A 21,022-nucleotide genomic window follows, 5' to 3' on the forward strand; every position below is an offset into this window, starting at 1 on the left:
GAATGGCACGGGGTATTTTTTAGTGATGAATCTCGATTCTGTTTATGAATGCAAGGTACCCGAACTAAGGCAGAAGACCACGTGGTGAAAAAAGAAATCGGCAGTTTCTTGTCGAACGGTACGCGCACCGCGCTATTTGGGTTATGGTGTGGAATGCCATCGCTTATTGTTGAAGATCACTTCTAATTTTCATCAGAGGAACATGATAGCTCAGCGATACATAGAAAAAATTCTGAAGTCTCATCTCTTACTCTACCTTCAGACGGTTTAACAGCCAATTGCCAATTTTTTAGCAGATTAATGCAAATCCATACATGGCGAGAGTCAGTATGGACTTCTTTGAAGAGGCTGGAGTCAATCTCTCGGGGAAGCGCTGCCCCCCTGAGATCCTTAAATGAATCCCCAATTGAACACGTGTGAGACGTGATTGAAGCCGCCACTGGGAAGAGACCCAGTGGCGGCTTTTGGGGGTAAGCAGGATAGGCCGGGCCTACCCAATAATTTTAATAGCTTTAAAATAGAAAAAGATATATTCAAAAATTATGTTAAAGCATGTAAATAACTTTTAAATATACTAAATCACTCAATACATTAGCGTCCGTTAAGACAACTTTGTTAATATATTATCATCACATTCACAGAAAGCATCGAATCGTATTATTCAGGCATTTTAAATATCATTAATAGGCCCGCTCGGACCTGGCCGACTCCGCTCACATAAGATCTCCGTACAAAAAGCGTTGGAAGTTAAGAAGCTTGCCGGACAATGATTTTTATATTGTCGTGTTATGCTTGGTGTATACGCTGTGAGCTCGTACGTAGAGGGGATATTTAAAAATTCGCGAGCGCCAGTAGTGACAAGTCCGTAAACGTTTACTGGAAATTTGACATAAATGTCAAAATGATTAATTTAAAATTAAAAATAAAAATATTAATTATAAAAAATACTAGTTGGTCAAAGCTGTGGTATATTGTTTTAATGTTCTGTCATATGTAATTATAAATTAATCTATTATTCTTAGCGCCATCTACACGATAATTGTGAAAGTATCCGAAGTAAGAAATTAATATTTCATCAATAGAACGTCAAACTGATTAGTAAAATCTTAAAAAATCGGTTACAATTTAATTACTTTTTTGCGTTGTAAATATTAAGCGATAACAATTAAATAATAAATTAACGGTGAAAGTTGCATTACTAATCCGCTAGGAGCGACACCAGCGAAGCTCCGAGCGTATAGGCCCGATTCAAACTGGCCTTCGCCGTGCCTCGTTGCCACTTAATTATAACATAATTATCGAATTGTAACTGACAAATTTGCACAAAGCAAAGAGAGAAGAATAAACCTGCTCTACAAATAATAAAATATGTAAACTATTTGTACCTATATTTTAGTTCATAATTTGATTTAGTTTTAAAAATATAATTAAATGTAAATATGTTACAGTTACCAGTTACCTTTATTATTATAAATACCTAAGTATTTTTGTACATAAAAATAAATTTATATTTGCATATTATGTATTATACATTATTATACATATTATATATGTATTTGCTGGCTTGGCCTACCCAAAATTTTACCCCACCCTCCGCCACTGAAGAGACCTCATCCTTAAACTTTGGGAGCACTCGTTAAACTCGTTTGGGAGACGTTAATTGTTTTAATTTTGTACTTATTACTGTTTTTAGACTCATTCATTTTCACTCATTTGGTATGTGGTATTTTTTACCATGTACCTATAGACAGACCACAAACCATACATAGGTACAAGTAAGCATGTATGGTTTGTGGTCTAGACCTAATAAAAGCAACGGCGTAACCAGGATGATCCTAATAGGGGGGTTTCAACTTCTGGAGGGTCTCTGTGGGATATGGAATAGTAATGATGTTATAAGCGTATAGAGCTCAAAGTACATCTCAATTGTTGGGGTTATAACCCCCCTGGCTACTTCACTGAATAAAAGTGCCTAGTCATTTTGGTCACGACACGAAAAGGACAGGTCAAGGCGCAACACAAATTAGCATGTTACTCTGCAGTAAACACAGGGCCGCCGCTAAAGTGTTGGCCGCCCGTGTGCAACTTAATATTTGCCTCCCCCCTTTTAACACTTTAGTCGTTTCAACATAGGTATTTAGTATTTAAAGAAATGTGCAGGAGATACATCGTAACCGTAACGGGTATATGAAAAATTATTGCTCTGATCTCGACGTTACTTTTAGACCTGGATCAAGAAAAAAGTTGATTAATAGCAAGCTGAAAATTTGTTAATAGTTTAACGGTGTCTAGTCGAACAAACTTTGATGTATGGGAAAATTGGAACAGGGGAAGTTTTAATTGTGGAACAATTTAAAAATTTGGAACGTCAGACTATGAAAACGTTCCATGTATTTTGCCGGACATAACTTAAAATTGATTTGTTACCATTTCATTAAACTCTCATGCAAAAATCAGACTGGTGTCTATGACCAACTGGACATTTTACTGAGTGAAACACGAAGAACATGTCAAATGACAGGAATCATGTTGGTTAGTAATAGCAGTCTGATTTTTGCATGAGAGTTTAATGAAAGGGTAACAAATCAATTCGATTTTCTGTCCGACAAAATACATGGCACGTTTTCGTAATCTGAAGTTCTAAATTTTTAAACTGTTCCACAATTAAAACTTCCCCTGTTCCAGTGTTCCCGTACATCAAAGTTTGCACGACTAGACACCGTTAAGCTATTAACAAATTTTCAGCTTGCTATTAATCGACTTTTTTTGGCACGCGGGTTCTAGGCCTATTTGAAATACAGTAGTGTGCAAAAGAAACGGGCACACTACTATACATCTATTACAAACAAAATCGTTTATCAAAAGCGTGTCTAAAATCATCAAATTCCCAACTTAGACTGAACTATAACCCATCTATAACCATACATAAGCATAAGGAACAATATTATAACAGAGCAACCATCGAGTAATAAAAAAGATTTTTTAAACCATCGAGTAATAAAAATTGTTATTACTCAATGATAGCAACTTAACAAGCACTTATCTAAATTCTCGGAAAGTATCCTATTGCCGTGTCGTACTCTCTTAACAAATCATAAATGTTCAAAATTTAAAAAATTCGCATATGGACCACGTAGATAAAAATATCCTTAAAGTCCGAAAAGCGCCAACCACTTTGAATTAAAAATCATTCCCGGAACTACTTTATGACTACAGCTGCAAAAGGGCAGTTCATATAATAAATAACATTTTCTGGCATTTTTGTTTAGATTGTTTGGAATATTAGAGTTTATAGAAATATCTGTTTATTTATTTTCGTTTAAAAAAAATTATCATCAGTGGACTACTTTTGGCCGCCCCTATAATCGGCCGCCCGTGTGCGATGCACACTGCACATATGGTAGCGGCGGCTCTGAGTAAACAAATAATGCTCTAAATCGGTTTCGTATCTCCCATTAATTTACCTGCGATTTTCGCCATTCTTTATTTTTAAAATCTTTTTATATACTTGGCTTGGTTGGTGTCACGGACTCCGCAAATTTTGTAATCCATTTTAAAAATAGTTCCAGACTACCTAGACACCTGAAATTTTCAGGATAGCTTAGAACTAGCTAACAATGCAATATTTAACTGCTATTATACAGGGTGATTAATTATTAGTGGGGTGAAGCTCCGTAGATCCGTTATAGTAATAGATAGCGATAATACTTAATAACAAAAATTGTAGCGAACTTTGAGCTTCACATTTCAAAATTAGCTAGAATTTTACAGGGTGTTCGATAAAATAGTGGCAGACCAAACTTATGTTTTTTTAAATAGAACACCCTGTATTTTATTTTATATACGAAATCCTCATAACTTTTCGATTACAAAAATATAAAGGTTTGGTATGTTATACGGGGTATTTATAAAGTTATAACCAATTTTATATGAAAATCGTAACAAGTTTAACTACCTGTATAAATAAAAGCAAGCACAAGGTCAATGGTTTATTGACGTCATATTTTTTTATTTATTGTCAAAATTTTCGTAAATGTTTGTTTTGCTAATTTTGTTTATATTGAATACAGGGTGAGTAAAAACGCAAGTACATTATTTTCTCAGTAATTTTAAATAGAATACCCTGTATTTTATATCATTATCGAAAAGTACCATTACCATACTATAATTTTTGTATAACATTCCCTATGTGTTTTATTAGTTTTCGAGATATTTTCATTTTTCAGAGCAAAACTATTAATAATTACGGGTCTAAATCTTTACAAATTTTAAGTAAGCCATGACTGAATAATTGTCTAACTTACAATTTACGATTATTGATTATCAATATGTAATCAAAGTTGGCTACAATTTTTGTTATTAACTTTTATTACTATCTATTACTTATAATGGATCTACAAAGCTTTACTGACCGCAATCACGCTGTATGGATAAATCATTTTTTTAATTTCAAACTATTTTAAAAACGTGACTACTGTTAATATTTTAAAGTACGTTAATAAATCGATATCTACAAATTGATGGTGCCTAAGTGGCATTAGGCTGCAGATCGAAAGGTCCCCGCAGTTGAAACCCGGCTGTTGCGTATCTTTTTTTACTTGTTTTAATAAATAATTAAAACTTTATATACTTAAAATTATATAAACCGTTTTAAACAACAGTATGGTATTTGGTATTTTAAAAAATACTATTTTATACTAGTGTAATTTTTGGAATCATAATTATAAATAACAGTTAATACATCTACTAAAAATTCATATTTTATATGTTAATTATTCTTTTCAAATATGTTGTGCCCTACATAAATATGTACATGTACAATAACAAAACCGTGATATTATAAAAAGTACTTTTTCTACTCTATGTCATATTATGTATAAGTTTTTAGTTTGTGAAAACTGTCATTATAGATAGCAGTGCGTGAAGGATTTAAAGTGTGCGTGAAGTAACAATGTATTTTAAATGGGATTTACTTTTTCGCACTGTTTTTAACTTTCGCGTTGTCATGGTGGCAATCCTTATCTTTCGCGTTGTCAGGGTGATGACAGTATGACCAATGAATTAAGGCTGTATGACACTATACATTTTCTTGTATCATTTCTAATATCGTTTCTGATATGTCAAAAAAATGCATGGTGTCATACACAGATACAAGAAACGATACAAGAATTTGAGTCAGACACAAATTCTTGTACAAGAACTGCGCCAATTTCTGCGCAAAGAGCAAAAACGTAAAACCTGCTGGTAAAACATCTAAAATGTCATGATTACTTATTACTTACTCATAATGGCAGCTGAAATGAAAATGGGATCATGTATTGATGAATTTATTTGTGTTTTTGTAGGTATTATTTATAAATCTTATATTGATACTTAATATACCGTTTGGTATGGACTACTGTTCTACTAATAACCATATATTTAGCTCCTAGTAAAGTTCAAACTATAAATTTAGGTTTCATGGTGCATAATTTTTTACAAAATACAATAGCTCCTAATTTGGATCAAACTGAAGATAATTCTAATGCAATTTAGCACAAATATATCAAAACAAAATAAAAACACAAATAATCAACCTCAAACAGTCAACGTAAAATTCTGGTTAACATTAAAATGTTAATTAAAAGTTTATAAATTTTATAAAATCCTTAAAATCAGCTGTAGATGTAGATGCAGTACTACCATAACGTGACACGGGGTGACAAACAAAATATCGACCTTGTTGTTATTTCTCTATGATATCGACCAATCACGTGCCGAATTTCATACAATTTTCGATACAAGAACTTGCATAGTGTCATACAGGGCACAAATGTACGTACAGTCGGAAAAATGAAAGAATACCCATGAACGAACATATAAAACACGCTGTATTTTCCTGTCACCGTGTCACAAAGAAAATTGTCCAGTGCAAGTACATGTAACAATAATTATTACATGTACTTGCGCTGGCCAATTTTTTGTGTGACACGGCGACATGAAAATACAGCGTGTTTTATATGTTCGTTCATGGGTATTCTTTCATTTTTCCGACTGTACAAGAAATGATACAAGAAAATGTATACAAGAAACGATATCAGAAACGATATTAGAAATGATACAAGAAAATGCATAGTGTCATACAGCCTTTACAACAAAAGTTTTGACAGTTTTGTGGTTTGAAAGTAGTTAGAATTTTTAAATGTCAAAGTTCTAAAAATTGTAGAATAGAAATGAATTCCAGTGACGAAGAGTTACAGTTTTTATATTTGTTTATCGTAGATAAAATATTGTATGAAACTGTACGTGAAGTATTTTTTGCGAACTTACGCGATTTATAGCACTCACTCCGTTGTCGCTCGTAAATACTCTAAATATCGCGTGCGTTCGCAAAAAGCATACTTAACGAACTGTTTCATAAAATAACTATTTTTATTAGAGTATAATTTTTGGAATTTTAAGCATTTTATCGTTAAATCGTTTATCGTTAAATAATTTTATATTCTTTCCTGTAAATAATAAAAAGGTTTTATTTTAAAAAAGTTCTTTTTTATAAAAGTGTAATGTGTAATTATTACTTCCTCCGTTTTTCTAGATTTTCCCACACAGAAACAAAAAAAGCGAGATCGGCACTGCACGGCAACATCGCACTGTCATATAAAATTAGACATTACTGTCATGTGTCAGTGTCATATTCTATTTTTTATTCATCATAATATTGATTTATTGATGTAAATAAATATCTAAAAAATAGCATTTTTTCTAGAAATTTTTCTATTATTCAGTTATTCAGTAGTGTACTAGCTATGGAAGTTAAAGTTGAAATTAAGCAAGAGTTTGATGAATATGATCAAAAATATATCCACACTGGGTTGTCCACATCAATGGATATGGAGGAATACTTGAAAAAAGAACCTGGAGAAGAACTTCTACTAGGTGAGAAAATAAAACAATAAGTACCTACATAATTACAAAATAATATTTTTACTGAAATCACTTTCTTGAATCTGTGAATTAAGTTAAGGACTACTAACTTTCTCATACCTTTAAATTAGGTATGTTCTATCATAATATTGTAGAATTCATTTAATCTATATCATTTCCCACATAACAATTACATGTTCTTAGTAGATTCATAGAACATACTTTTCAGAAAAAGTATATAAGTACTAAGAATATGCCTAATTACCATTGCTCATGTGCAGAGCACATACTGAGTATATACTATATTACAGTACTTAAACGTTCTATGTATATACTTAGAATGTACTACCGCACTTCTTTTCAGTATATACTAAGAATACACCAGAAAGTAGAAAAGAAGCTAGAGATTTGGGAGAGAAAAATATTGAGAAAAGTTTTTGGTGGTATAAAGGAGGATAACGGGGAATGGCGCAGAAGAACAAACCAGGAGCTAATGGAGATGTATAAGAAACCTAAAATAACTCAGAAAATCAAGGCACAGAGAGTTAGATGGTTGGGCCATGTTTTACGAATGCCACAAGAAAGAAACGTCCTAAGAGTTTTATCAGCCGGAGAACAAGGGAAGAAAAGAAGAGGGAGACCACGAAGGAAGTGGTTTGATGCCGTCCGGACTGACCTAGAAGAAATGGGTACAAGAGACTGGAGAGGACAAGTACAGGATCGCAAAAAGTGGAAGAAATTAGTCAAGACTATCGAAGCCAAGGGTCTCTAAGGCCTGTAGGGCTGTTATATATATATATACTAAGAATATACTTTTTAGAACATTCCAAGGACGTGCTATAAACTGTCTATTTATATACTTAGAACGTACTACCGCATATCTTTTTAGTTTATACTAGGAACATACTTTTTAGAATATTCCAAGGAAGTGCTATAAACCTTCTATTTATATACTTAGAACGTACTACTGCACATCTTTGTATTAGAAGAATATATTTTTAAGGATATTCTAAGAAAGTGCTATCAAGTGCTATATTGCTCAGAAGTATGTTTTCAGCATCACCTAATCTCATCTTAGGTTCTACTGGTTCTACCAAATACCTATTATATTTACATATTTTAATGGCAAATGAGAATGTAGTTAGTACCTACATTCTGCAATATTACTTAAAAAGTAAGTACATATTTATAAATTTTAGTTAATCAAGTATATTCAAATGGGAAATAAGCCACAATTTTACCTAAAAATGATTTTATTAACATTTCGACGCCCAAGTCAGGTGTCGTTGTCAAAATACAAAATAATACTAAATAAATAAAAATGTTGTTGCCTAGTAAAAAATTCTTCTAATAATTTATTTAATCTGACTCATTTATATCAGCAATTCAGACATGTATTATACATTTTAAAGTAGACGACTTTAAAATGATATTGCCAATATTGATGAGTTGCGTTCCTGGAACGACTTTACTAAAAGATAGTTCATTCGATTACATGAAATCAATCCCAACTCAAGAATATCCGCCACAAAAAATCATAGCATGTGATCTGTCTTTAAAAAGACAACCAAATGCAACGGTGGCACTGAAATTCTCGCGTTAGAGATTCCATAGTAAATCACGAGGGAAAACCAGGAAAAACCTCGTGATACTATCCCGACATCGTAATTATTTGGGTTTACATTTAGTTTACTCTCAAAACTAATACCAAATTCTGACTTGATATTTTAAATTTTAAATAATACTAAATATGTACTAACTCGATATGTTACTGATTTACTAATTGTGGTATTTTATTTCTATTGACTTGCTCCTTTAATATGGGTAACCACATCCTACTGCATTCTACCGAGGAATTTGCGACACAATTGGTTTCATTTAGCATAATTAGAGCCGCTTCTTTGATTTTCCTCTTTTTACTATCTGCTTCTTTTAGGACTATACTTGAATCTCTCCACTGAACTCTATGTTCATTATCCCATGCATGTTGACATATTTGAGATCTATCAAATTCTCTATTTTTTATATATCTAAGACTGATGTTCATTTACTCTAACATCTATTGGTCTTGACGTTTCACCTATATAAAATTGTTCGCATTCACAAGGTATTTTATAAATACAATTCTTTGTTCTTTCTTGTTCACTGTTAGGTTTAGTTTTAGATAGAATAGATCTCAAAGTGTTTGTTGTTTTGAATGTTGTTGATATGTTGAATTTATTTCCTATTGTTTTAAGTTTCTCGGATAGTCCTTTTACATATGGTATTGATATTTTCCTCGTATTATTTCTTGTGAATGTTGTAGGATCCCGTTCTAAGTTGTTCTGTTCCATTCATGGAACGGGATCCTACAACATTCACAAGAAATACGAGAAACTTAAAACAATAGGAAATAAATTCAACATATCAACAACATTCAAAACAACAAACACTTTTTAGATCTATTCTATCTAAAACTAAACCTAACAGTGAACAAGAAAGAACAAAGAATTGTATTTATAAAATACCTTGTGAATGCGAACAATTTTATATAGGTGAAACGTCAAGACCAATAGACGTTAGAGTAAATGAACATCAGTCTTATATAAAAAATAGAGAATTTGATAGATCTCAAATATGTCAACACGCATGGGATAATGAACATAGAGTTCAGTGGAGAGATTCAAGTATAGTCCTAAAAGAAGCAGATAGTAAAAAGAGAAAAAATCAAAGAAGCGGCTCTAATTATGCTAAATGAAACCAATTGTGTCGCAAATTCCTCGGTAGAATGCAGTAGGATGTGGTTACCCATATTAAAGGAGGAAGTCAATAGAAATAAAATACCACAATTAGTAAATCAGTAACAAATCGAGTTAGTACATATTTAGTATTTTAGTATTATTTAAAATTTAAAATATCAAGTCAGAATTTGGTATTAGTTTTGAGAGTAAACTAAATGTAAACCCAAATAATTACGATGTCGGGATAGTATCACGAGGTTTTTCCTGGTTTTCCCTCGTGATTTACTATGGAATCTCTAACGCGAGAATTTCAGTGCCACTGTTGCATTTGGTTGTCTTTTTAAAGACAGATCACATGCTATGATTTTTTGTGGCGGATATTCTTGAGTTGGGATTGATTTCATGTAATCGAATGAACTATCTTTTAGTAAAGTCGTCCCAGGAACGCAACTTATCAATATTGGCAATATCATTTTAAAGTCGTCTACTTTAAAATGTATAATACGTGTCTGAATTGCCGATATAAATGAGTCAGATTAAATAAATTATTAGAAGAATTTTTTACTAAGCAACAACATTTTTATTTATTTAGTATTATTTTGTATTTTGACAACGACACCCGACTTGGGCGTCGAAACGTTAATAAAATCATTTTTAGGTAAAATTGTGGCTTATTTCCCATTTGAATATACTTGATTATAAAAATGCCACAAGAAAATAGCTTCAGAACAACATAAATTTTAGTTATCTATATAAACTATTATATTAGGTATAATATTTAGCTAAACTAAACTATGTATGAGTAACTAAAATTTATATACTTATATGTACTTACTAATATGTATTTATTAAATAATATTGAGTTACCAAAATAGATTATTACTAGTACTTTATTATCATTCGTCTTCATCCTTAACACTGCCACACTGCATAGATACATATTGTCGATTTCATATTTTACCGTTGTTTCCTACCCTGATCCATTCAGGTAAGAAATGGTCAGAATTAGACAAGACGGGGTTAGGGGGATATGTATTGTGGAAGTGGAATAACACAACATCGGTGCACCGGTGAGTGTTGCCAAATGGAGGGAAATTTCACTTTTTGCAGGAATTTTTAACATAAAAGGTGATAAAGGGAAAAGTTAACTCAAAAGGGAATTTTTGTTCCAGTCCAAATTATTAAATATTAAAAAAAATCAAAATATTTGAAAATAATTAAACATATCTTCTCAGATTTTGTAAACAGGAGGGAATTTTTTTATAAAAGTGGGAATTTTTAAGGTTGACGGAAAAAGCTTACTTGATGGTTGGCAACACCAAAGCCTTTGGTTGTGGATTTTGGCATGCTTTGGTTCTGGAAGGGCCCGTATCACAGCCTCCTGCATTGAATTGAATGCACCTAAATTCAAATTCCAACGATGTAAAAATACTCGTGATAAACTCAAAATGGTAAAGTTATTTCAATTATGAAAACGAATTTTTAATAATAAACGTTAATACCTACAATTAATGTTTAAACTTTTTTGCCATACAACAATTTTGAAATGAAATTCGTCCAATACTACCTACATACATAAATTTTATTAATTATTCTAAAATATAACAAAGTTGATAATCTATGAGGCTAATATTATACTTCCTATACATACATATTATTTTTAAGATATTTTAAAAGTATCTACTTATAAGTATGTGTTAAGAATGTACTTATAAGTATGTGATAAGAATATTCGATAAAGGTATATTCTAAGAATAAACTTTTACGAATATTCCGAGTTACTACGTACACGAATGTACTCAGTATATTCGGTACGAGAATATACTTTAAAGTATATGCAAAGACCATGAAATTTAAAATGTTTTTTAAGGTACATGCTATGCTTGTACTAAAAAGAATATACTCTGACGAATGTTGGTAGTAGTGATGTAACGAATGTCATTTTTTAAACATTCGCGAATACGAATGCGAATATCTGCTACCGACATTCGCGAATGCGGATGCGAATGCGAATATTCAGTTTTTTAAATTTGTTTCTATTTTGCAATGTTTTCTAAATTTTGTAATAAGAAGTTAATAGGTATTTAGTGTAAATTAATCCGAATCTTACGCTTTATTTTATTACTTCTTCTTTCTCATAATCCTTTGTGCCCTTCAGTGCGTCGGATATAGGATTCCGCTCCGCTTCTTATCCATTTCTTCTATGCACTTCTATTGTTAGCCAGTTTGTTCATATCTCTTATAGTGTCTCATGTCTCTCTTTTCACCTATATTATGAATTTAGTCCATCCAGGTCTTCCTCGGCCTTCCCTCTTTTTGTTACCAATTTTGGCTTAATGTACTTTCTTTGTTAGCCTCTTTTGTTCCATTTGCAAAAGTTTTGTTCCAAATCAGTTCAATTGTTACTTTTCGATCTTCCATATATCATTATCGGATTAACTATGCTGTTATATAATACTTACTCTGAGTTTAGTTTTGTTATCTATTTCTGATTTCCTAAAATTTGTATTATTTAACGAGTAATACACGTTAGTAGACTTCTTCTTTTTATAACTCTTATTGACATGTCCGTTTTTCCATCATCTGTTATTACATTTTCCAAATACATATATTTAAAATTAGAGGCTTTATTACATAATACCAAATAAGCAAAAAAGTGAAGGCTGATAATGTGATTATTGAGGTTAACACATTCACGGACACGACTGCATATGAAGTCATTTACCTACTCCATAGGAAGACGTGTCAACATGTGAAGCGTGTCCGTGAATGTGTTAAGTTACCTTTTCTTGATAAAAAAGACGAGAAGTGATTAGATTTTGATTTTATTAACCAAATATTAACTTCAAATTATTTTTTTTTCTGTTATTCATATTCGCACAAACTTCGCGAATGCGGATGCGAATATGCAAATATATGCGAATATTCGCGAATGCGAATGCGAATACGAATATTCGTTACATCACTAGTTGGTAGTATATGCTTAGAACATGATACGAACATCATTTTTATGTGGGTTTCTGCACAAATGTGTGTGGTTGAGGATTATTGGCTTTCCAGTCAATGAGCATTCCCCATCCAGGGCCGTAAGTACAATGTTGGGGCCAGGGGCAAACGTGATCTGGGGGCCTCCTACCGGGGGTCTGGGGGTTTACCTCCAGCGGAAGGGGGGTCGGGAACAGTGTTTGATATTTAACCCCTTGAAAACGCATTTAATGACATGTATTCCATGACTGTACCAAGTTTCTTGTACCTACATATTGCTATTTTAGTTGACGAACACAAAAAATTTTTGAAATCACCTTATTTTAAGCTAAGTAATTTAGCAAGCAAATACTATCAATATAACATCTTTTCTGTTTTCATAAAAAAATATATGTTAATGTTAATTACATTGTTCTGCTACAATGTATATTGATAATATATTGTAAAATAATTAGACCCAAAAAATCGAAGAAGCAGCTTCTTTTATTTTAACAAATAGAAATCATGATTACATTTCAACATAATTTAAAATAAAATTACATTATCTGTTGACATTAGAGCTACTACAGTTTCCCGATTAAAACTCCTTCCTTCTTACTTTCATCACGGCAAACTCTTCATTGACGTTGTCTAGGTTGATCCTCTTAGCACGTTCATTTTCAATAGAAAGTAGAGCTAAGCTGCTAAGTTCTATTTCGACAAAGTAATTAATTTCCTCAGTAACAAATTATATCTTTACGAAAGGTTTTGGATCCCAGTATTCTAGGTTTTATTACGCCGAAATAACTAATTTCCTAAATACAGTGGAACCTCGATTATCTGTCTCTCCATTAACCGTCACCTCTGTTAACCTTCAGGGCCTGTACATAAAGGAATGGTTAATTATTTGTGATGAGGCCGCAAACAGCCATTGTTTGCTGACAGATGATGAAATCGTTGAAATGGCAACAGAGGCGATGTCGATGCTATTGCAAGTGACAAAGATTTGTGTAAATAAGCAAGAGAAGCTGCTTCGCACTTGCAATAGTTCATCGAGTGGTATTCTCGACAAGAAGAAGCCAATAAAGTAGATTGCATAAGCTTATGCTGATAGAAATTCAGCCTTTGCAAAATATGAAGCAACAGTAAAACAAAGACTTTCAGAACATTTTAAACAAAATTGATTCGATTTTTGGAACAAAAATCCCTCTTATATTGTCAAACAAAACATACAAGTATAATTTGTAGAGAGTTTTACTGTGAATTTTTAATTTTTTGTAATGTTCTGTTAACCGTCTTTTCGATTATCCGTCATACCCTTGGTCCGGTGCCCTGGCAGATAATCGAGGTTCCACTGTAATAATTTAAATTTTTATGTTAAGGTCTAGGGACCCCAGTTTAGCTCAGGCCTCAGAGGCTCCTGTTTTGTTACAATTGCATTTTAGTCGAAAAAAACTAATTTTCCTAGTGAAAAATTAAAACTTTATGTTAAGGTCTAGGGTGTCCCTGTAAGTTCTTTTTAAAATTGTGTCATTTGAAAATATTTCGTTGGGATCAGCTTTTAAAATACATATTTTTATTTTCCTTGTTAAAACCTATACACGGCCAACCAAACGAGAGACCCTGAGGGGCCCCACTTAGCTGGAGGTATCGGGGCACTGCCACAGTTGCCCCAATGGTAGTTACGGCCCTGTCCCTGAGGGGCCCCACTTAGCTGGAGGTATCGGGGCCGGGGCACTGCCACAGTTGCCCCAATGGTAGTTACGGCCCTGTCCCTAGTGTTGGAAAATTCTCGAGAATGAAAAATCAGAGAATATTTTCTGGAATATTCTCGAGAATATTCTCGATATGGAGAATTTTCTCAGAATGAACCCTATGACACACTTAGGGATATTGTTGAAGATGAAATAGGGTATTAAAAATCATGAAATTATGTACAAAATTATGAAACTAAACAACAGTGTTCTTTATATAACAAAACAAAATACAAAAACAACAGAGAACACAAAATTTATTTGATAAAAAAATGAAAGTTTCCTCTTAAAACTTTCCTAGTACTCTGTTGAAATTTTTAATTTGGTTTTGTCAAAACATACAAAGAAAAGATGAATACTTGATCAAATTAAATCACAATAAGATTTATTAATGCAGTACATCCAGAGTTGTGGAACTTGGCATACTTCTGGAACTATGAGACAAATGAAAGAGTAGTGCACCCTGAATAAATACATTAAACTTTTAGTATATATAAATAATAATTGCCAATCTTGTTGAGATTGGTATTGCGTTTCTCATGTTTGATCTTTCTTCTCTATTCTTGGTCCTATCATATTTATTAATAGTTCGAAATCACTTTTTGACATTCTTGTAAAATTCTTAAACAAACATTCTAGCATTATTTCCATAGTTAAATTACTCATAGTTTCGCGTTTACTTAGAAAAGCCGTATCCACATTTTCCATTTTTCTTTTTTATGTATCGTCTTAGCACGATTAAGGACGCAGCAACTGTCAAGAGAATATTCTCAAGAACGAGAATATTCTGGCTGAAAATATTCTCGAGAATATTCTCTTCTTACATCACTACCTGTCCCCACCTTTGAAATTGAAATTCTTTATTGAAATAGAAATCCTACTAACAATATTTAAATATGATAGATAGATAGATAGATAAATTTATTGATCTTTTTGTATCATTTACATGACATAAGACAAGTCACAAACATGGTATACTTATAGTACAATAGGTAGGTTATTAAAAAATACTACGCTAAAATTATCTTATTAAAAACATTAATGGTAACAAACATTTAGTAGAGAACAAGATTACGAGACTGATAAAATATTGTTAAAAGTATAAAAATATCGGAATCAGTTGCTAGCTATTGTTCCAGCCAATGAATTCGTCTAGAGAGAATAAAAACAATGTTCAGTTAAAAACAACTTTAACCTGGTTTTGAACTTGTTAAAATGCAATATTTCTTTTATTGAATTTGGTAGCAAATTAAAAAATTGTCCTCCGGCATACATTGGAGACTTTTTTAGTTGAAATCGGTTGAATTTGTTTAGGTGGATATCACTTTTATTTCTCGTGTGGTAATTATGGACATCACTATTTATTTGAAACTTATTCTTATTAAGAAAAGTGTAGGTTAATAGTTTGAAAAGATAGATGCATGTGCAGGTCATAATATTATTCTTTTTAAATGTATCTCTACAAGATTCGTTGTAATCTAAGTTAAAAATTAGGCGAATGAATCGCTTTTGAAGGACGAATATTCGCCCAATTTCCGTAGCTCTGCCCCACACAATTATATTGCAGCTGATGGCGGAGTATACAAATGCATAGTACAAGTTAAGTAGGTAAGATTGATAAAAATTTGATTTCAAACTATTGAAAGCAAAGTAGAGTTTATTTAACCTGATAATTATCGATGAGACTACATGTTGTCTACAGGAGGTGATTCTAATGAATGATTTTAAAACCCCACATCTTGACTGTTTGAATTGACTCGAATGAATGAATCTAATTTATACTCTTAGCGGCAAGATGAATTGGGTCATAGCCCACGCGACTAACGAACAAAGGTTTTTATTTAGTCATCAAAATTAAGTGCCATAGCCAAAATTATTGTTTATGATTTGTAATAATCAACTAAATTAGCAGGTCGCACCTGTAATTATACAATAACAAATTGCGTTAGTGTGATATATGGGGTGATAAAAAGATTGTTTAATATCAGATATGAAAATTGAATGTTTGAGATTTACAACCCTGTAAACACAGGATTGTTTCCTTTAAACATTTTGTTTTAATCAAATGCTTTTAAAGATGTTGGAATTTATTCTTAGAAACTGTGATCGGTTTTCGGAACTTTAAAAATGTTATACTTCAGTTTAAAAATTTCTTGAGGGTATGTGCTTACAAAATTCGTTTTATTAGACAATACACATAATTATGATGATAGACTGTCCATACTTAATATCTCATCACTACACCATAGCATAGACAGTTAGATGCAGATTTATGTTTCCTTTTTAAGATTATAAATGGATATGTTCAAGATCCAGAGTTACTAAGTTTAATATGTGTGAATGTTAATACTCGAAGAACTCATAACATTGAGATTTTCAACATTCCATTTTATACTACAAATTATGGTCAAAACGAACCATTACAAGAATTTTACGAACTGCCAATGAGCAGTAATGAGCACTAGACCAGTAAGGATCTGCGAAAAAACGTATATTTTTGGATGTGAGAGGTCGCATTCGGATTTTTGCAGACAAAATTAGGTGACACCTTCAGTAATAATAATTGACTTATGCTCCTTCTCAAATATGCCCGAACATTAATAAAAAAATTAAAATATTTAAAAATTTCGAAAAACATCGATTTTTTTCTGCTTTCTTTGCTTATAACTTTAAAACGATTCGTTTTGGAACAAAGTCGTACAGAAATAAAATAGAGATAATTGATTTTTGTATGATATACGACTGGTAAAAAATGTCTTAAGGTATTATCTTTTCTGCAATATAGCAATAAATACAAAATAAGGGGACAAAATAAGTCTGTTGTTATTCAATATTTTTTAACCACTTTGGTGGCACTTAGAACCTTAGTAATTCGCTTAGGAAATTCTTTGTAATATACTTAAATCGTGTACCAAATTTCATTAAAATCGACCTAATAAATTTTGCATAATAAATTTGCAATCTAAATGTTTTTAAAAAAGTTCAAATTTTTTAAAATCTTTCTGAACAAAAAGTAGACCATTTAAAAGTTGGCTAATTTTTTTACATATAAAGAGGTGCTCTACCTATCTAATACACTTTACAGAATTAAAATCGGATTATTTAAGGGCCTCAGCAATGTTTTAAATTTATAAAACAATTTTTTGGCCTATAAACAAATAGCTTTGTTTAATAATAAAAAAATTAATTTTTAGCAATGCAAATAATTAAAACCGGTATAATTTGACTTAAACTTTCAAATGCTGTCAGCAGAATTGCTATTTTATTTTTTAATCAAACGTTATTCGCGTTCAAAAATTACAATTTCTCGATTTTTTGAAAGTTCCACCGCGTTTATCTCGAAAACTATGCATCCTACGAAAAAACTTGTAAGAACATTTTTTGCTTAGAATTACCCAAGAAATACAAAAAAATGTTTTATTTTGCCGATGTTATGTAATTCCTCAAGTTCTTTGTTTATAACAATCTTATCCGGATCAACTCTTACCCAAAAAATTCGTGTTATACGGGTCAAAATACATAAAAAAACTTGGGTAAGTCCATCTAAATAAAGGAGCCCGTAGCACCCCCTCCTGAACACAGCACTAATTTGTTTATAAGCCAAAAAATTGTTTATAACTTTAAAACATTGCCGAGGCTGCTTAAATAATCCGATTTTAATTCTGTAAAGTGTATTAGATAGGTGGAGTACTTCTTTATATGTAAAAAAATTGACAATTCTTTGTATGTTCTAGTTTTTGTTGTGCAAGATTTTAAAAAAAATTTTTTTTAGTCAATTTTAATGAAATTTGGTATACGGTTTTAGCACATTACAATAATTTTTTAAGCGAATTAGTAAGGTTCCAAGTGTAGCCTAAGTGATGGAAAATCATTGAATAAAGACAGGCTTGTTTTGCCCCCTTATTTTATATTTATTGCTATTTTGAAGCAAGGGTGATAAATTAAGACATTTTTAACCAATCGCATCTGATAGAAAATTTAATTATCTTTGTTTTATTCCTATACGACTTTGTTCTAAAATGAATAGTTTTTAAGTTATAAGCAAAAAAAGTAGAAAAAGAAAACGAAATTTTTTGAAATTATTAAATATTTTATTTTTTTTATTACTGTTCCGGACATATTTGAGAAGAAGCAAATTCAATTATTATTAACGAAGTTATCACCTAACGTTATCCGCAAAAATCTGAATGCCACCTCTCACATCCACCTAAAAACAGATCCTTACTGGTCTACACAGCAATAGTTTAGAGTTATTTGAAATATTTACAACAACATTTAAGAAATCAGTTGAGATTTTGAGCATTACTTAATTTAAGATACTGATTTAATGGCATTTTGTTTAATTTTGGTTTGTATTTTTGAACGCATCCTTTGCTCTGTAAAGGTTGACGTTATACTTTTGTAAAAATGGTATATCCGCAGAATAAATAAATAAATAAATAAAATTATATAAAAGTCTTTTATTTTAGGTGTAGAAGAACAAAATGAGGAGAGGGACAAGGAGGAGAACAAAAACACAATTATACAAACATTAACAGAACATTCATCTCTTGAAGAAACATGTATGATTCAACACCATGAAGATAGTCCATTAAATGATAATATGGAAGTCCAAAGTGGACAAGAACTTTACCAATGTAAAATTTGTTTTAAGCAATTTTCTTGTAGACGTTACTTGAAAAAACATTTAGTGATACACCGTGAAATAAAACCCTATAAGTGTGATACTTGTTGTAAGCAGTTTTCTCTGAAGGGTAATTTGAAAACACATTTGATGACTCACACTGGAGTCAAGCCTTATAATTGTGACATTTGTTTTAAGCAGTTTTCTCAAGTAGGTCATCTGACGAGACATTTGATGACCCACACTGGAGAAACACCTTACAAATGTGAAATATGTTTCAAGCAGTTTAGCGAAGCAAATAAGGTAAAAGTACATTTGCGTACACACACAGGAGAAAAACCTTACAAGTGTGAAATATGTTTTAAGCAGTTTAGAGAAGCAAGAAATGTAACGACACATATGCGTACTCACACAAGAGAAAAACCTTATATGTGTGATAATTGTTTGAAGCAGTTTTCTCAGAAATATGCTTTGACTATTCATTTGCGTGTTCACACTAGCACTAGAGAAACACCTCACAAGTGTGATACTTGTTTTAAGCAGTTTTCTCTGAAAGGTAATTTGAAGAGACATTTGATGACACACACTGGAGAAACACCTTACAAGTGTGACATGTGCTTTAAGCAGTTTAGAGAAGGAAGTAAGCTAAAGATACATTTGCTTACTCACAAAGGAAAAACACCTCTTAAGTGTGATATTTGTCTGAAGCAGTTTTTTCAAAAGATTCAATTAAAAAGACATTTGATAATACACACTGGTGAAAACCCTTAAACGTGTGATATTTGTTTGAAGCAGTTTTCTCAAACCAGTCAATTGAAAAATGTGATAATTGTTTTAACGAGTTTTCTCAGAACGTTCATTTGCAGTTACATTTGACAACTGTGCTGTTAGGCTAGTTTACTAAATAAGTGCCAGAGCTAGGCAACACATAAGACAGGACTGAATGACAGTTTGTTATGTTATCATGCAATCATGTATGTTGTAGAGTTAAGAATAAACTTAACCCCCTCTGTGGCTCGGTGGTAAGAGCGCCTACCTTTGGATCGAAAGGTCCGAATGGTCGTGAGTTCGAATCTCGCTAGGGTCAGGAATTTTTCGTTTATTATAAATTAATAAATGAAGATAGTTTCTGTCCTTGTGGGATCGGTACTCACCGGAGGGACCGCAGACGTTCGGATACAATTAGCGTCTCTTTGCAAAGATAATGACGTCGACTTTGCAAAGTAACAAGACACTTACTCAACACACACTACACATGACACTAAGTACCTCATATTGTGACTGGCTGAATGACATAAAGTCCATGCCATAAAAAAAAAGAATGTGTGTGTTCTTTGCACGCACGTAAGAAGTTATACTTCTATTATTATGATTTCAACGAAATTAATATACTTAACAGTTATTTGTATTTTATTTAAATATTAAACTAACTTTCTTTACCTACCACTTTTAAAATTTTTTATTAAAACGATACCAAAAATATAAAAAAAAATGAATCGTCCGGGATTTGAACCCGGTACCTCTTGATCTCCGGTCACACGCTCTACCACTGAGCTATATCCCTTCTGCTTTGACAGGTTACAAGATTTCTCATATACTGACCAAGTGAAGTATACAAAAATACTTTAAATGTACTTACTATTATTATAAAATATCTTATTCCCGAGGAAGACAAACCCAAAGACACAAAAATTATAATAAATAATACATTTACTTAAGGTGAAACAGTAGCGATCAACAGGTAGCGAAAACGCGTTCCACGATTGCGGCTGTAATTTTGAATACTTTTTCGAGATATTTGGCACACGTATTCGTAATATAATGAAGAATGGCGGTACAGAACCCAATTGGAAAAATATATTAATATGTGGAAATTACTCTGTAATTAAATACAATATTAAAAAAACGAGCCTGTACCGCCATTAAGAAGAACAAAAAAATACACTTTCTTCAAATAAACTTTTTTATCCGATGCCTAGATTTTGTGTCATTTTGGAACTACTAATGAAATAAAAAATTTTAGTAGTTCCAAAATGACACAAAATCTAGGCCTCGGA

General features: G+C 31.9%; 1 protein-coding gene across 1 annotated transcript; it reads left to right on the forward strand.

Moving 5' to 3' along the window:
* The first annotated feature begins 6,678 nt into the window (after positions 1 to 6,678).
* On the forward strand, positions 6,679 to 20,817 carry LOC114329358 (zinc finger protein 239-like). The gene is made up of 2 exons (XM_028278423.2): positions 6,679 to 6,915; positions 18,811 to 20,817. The coding sequence occupies exons 1-2, from the start codon at positions 6,786 to 6,788 to the stop codon at positions 19,734 to 19,736; spliced, it is 1,056 nt and encodes a 351-aa protein (XP_028134224.2). The 5' UTR covers positions 6,679 to 6,785; the 3' UTR covers positions 19,737 to 20,817.
* Positions 20,818 to 21,022: the final 205 nt, after the last annotated feature.

The sequence above is a fragment of the Diabrotica virgifera genome, chromosome 4 (assembly GCF_917563875.1).
Source record: "Diabrotica virgifera virgifera chromosome 4, PGI_DIABVI_V3a".
Taxonomy (NCBI): domain Eukaryota; kingdom Metazoa; phylum Arthropoda; class Insecta; order Coleoptera; family Chrysomelidae; genus Diabrotica; species Diabrotica virgifera.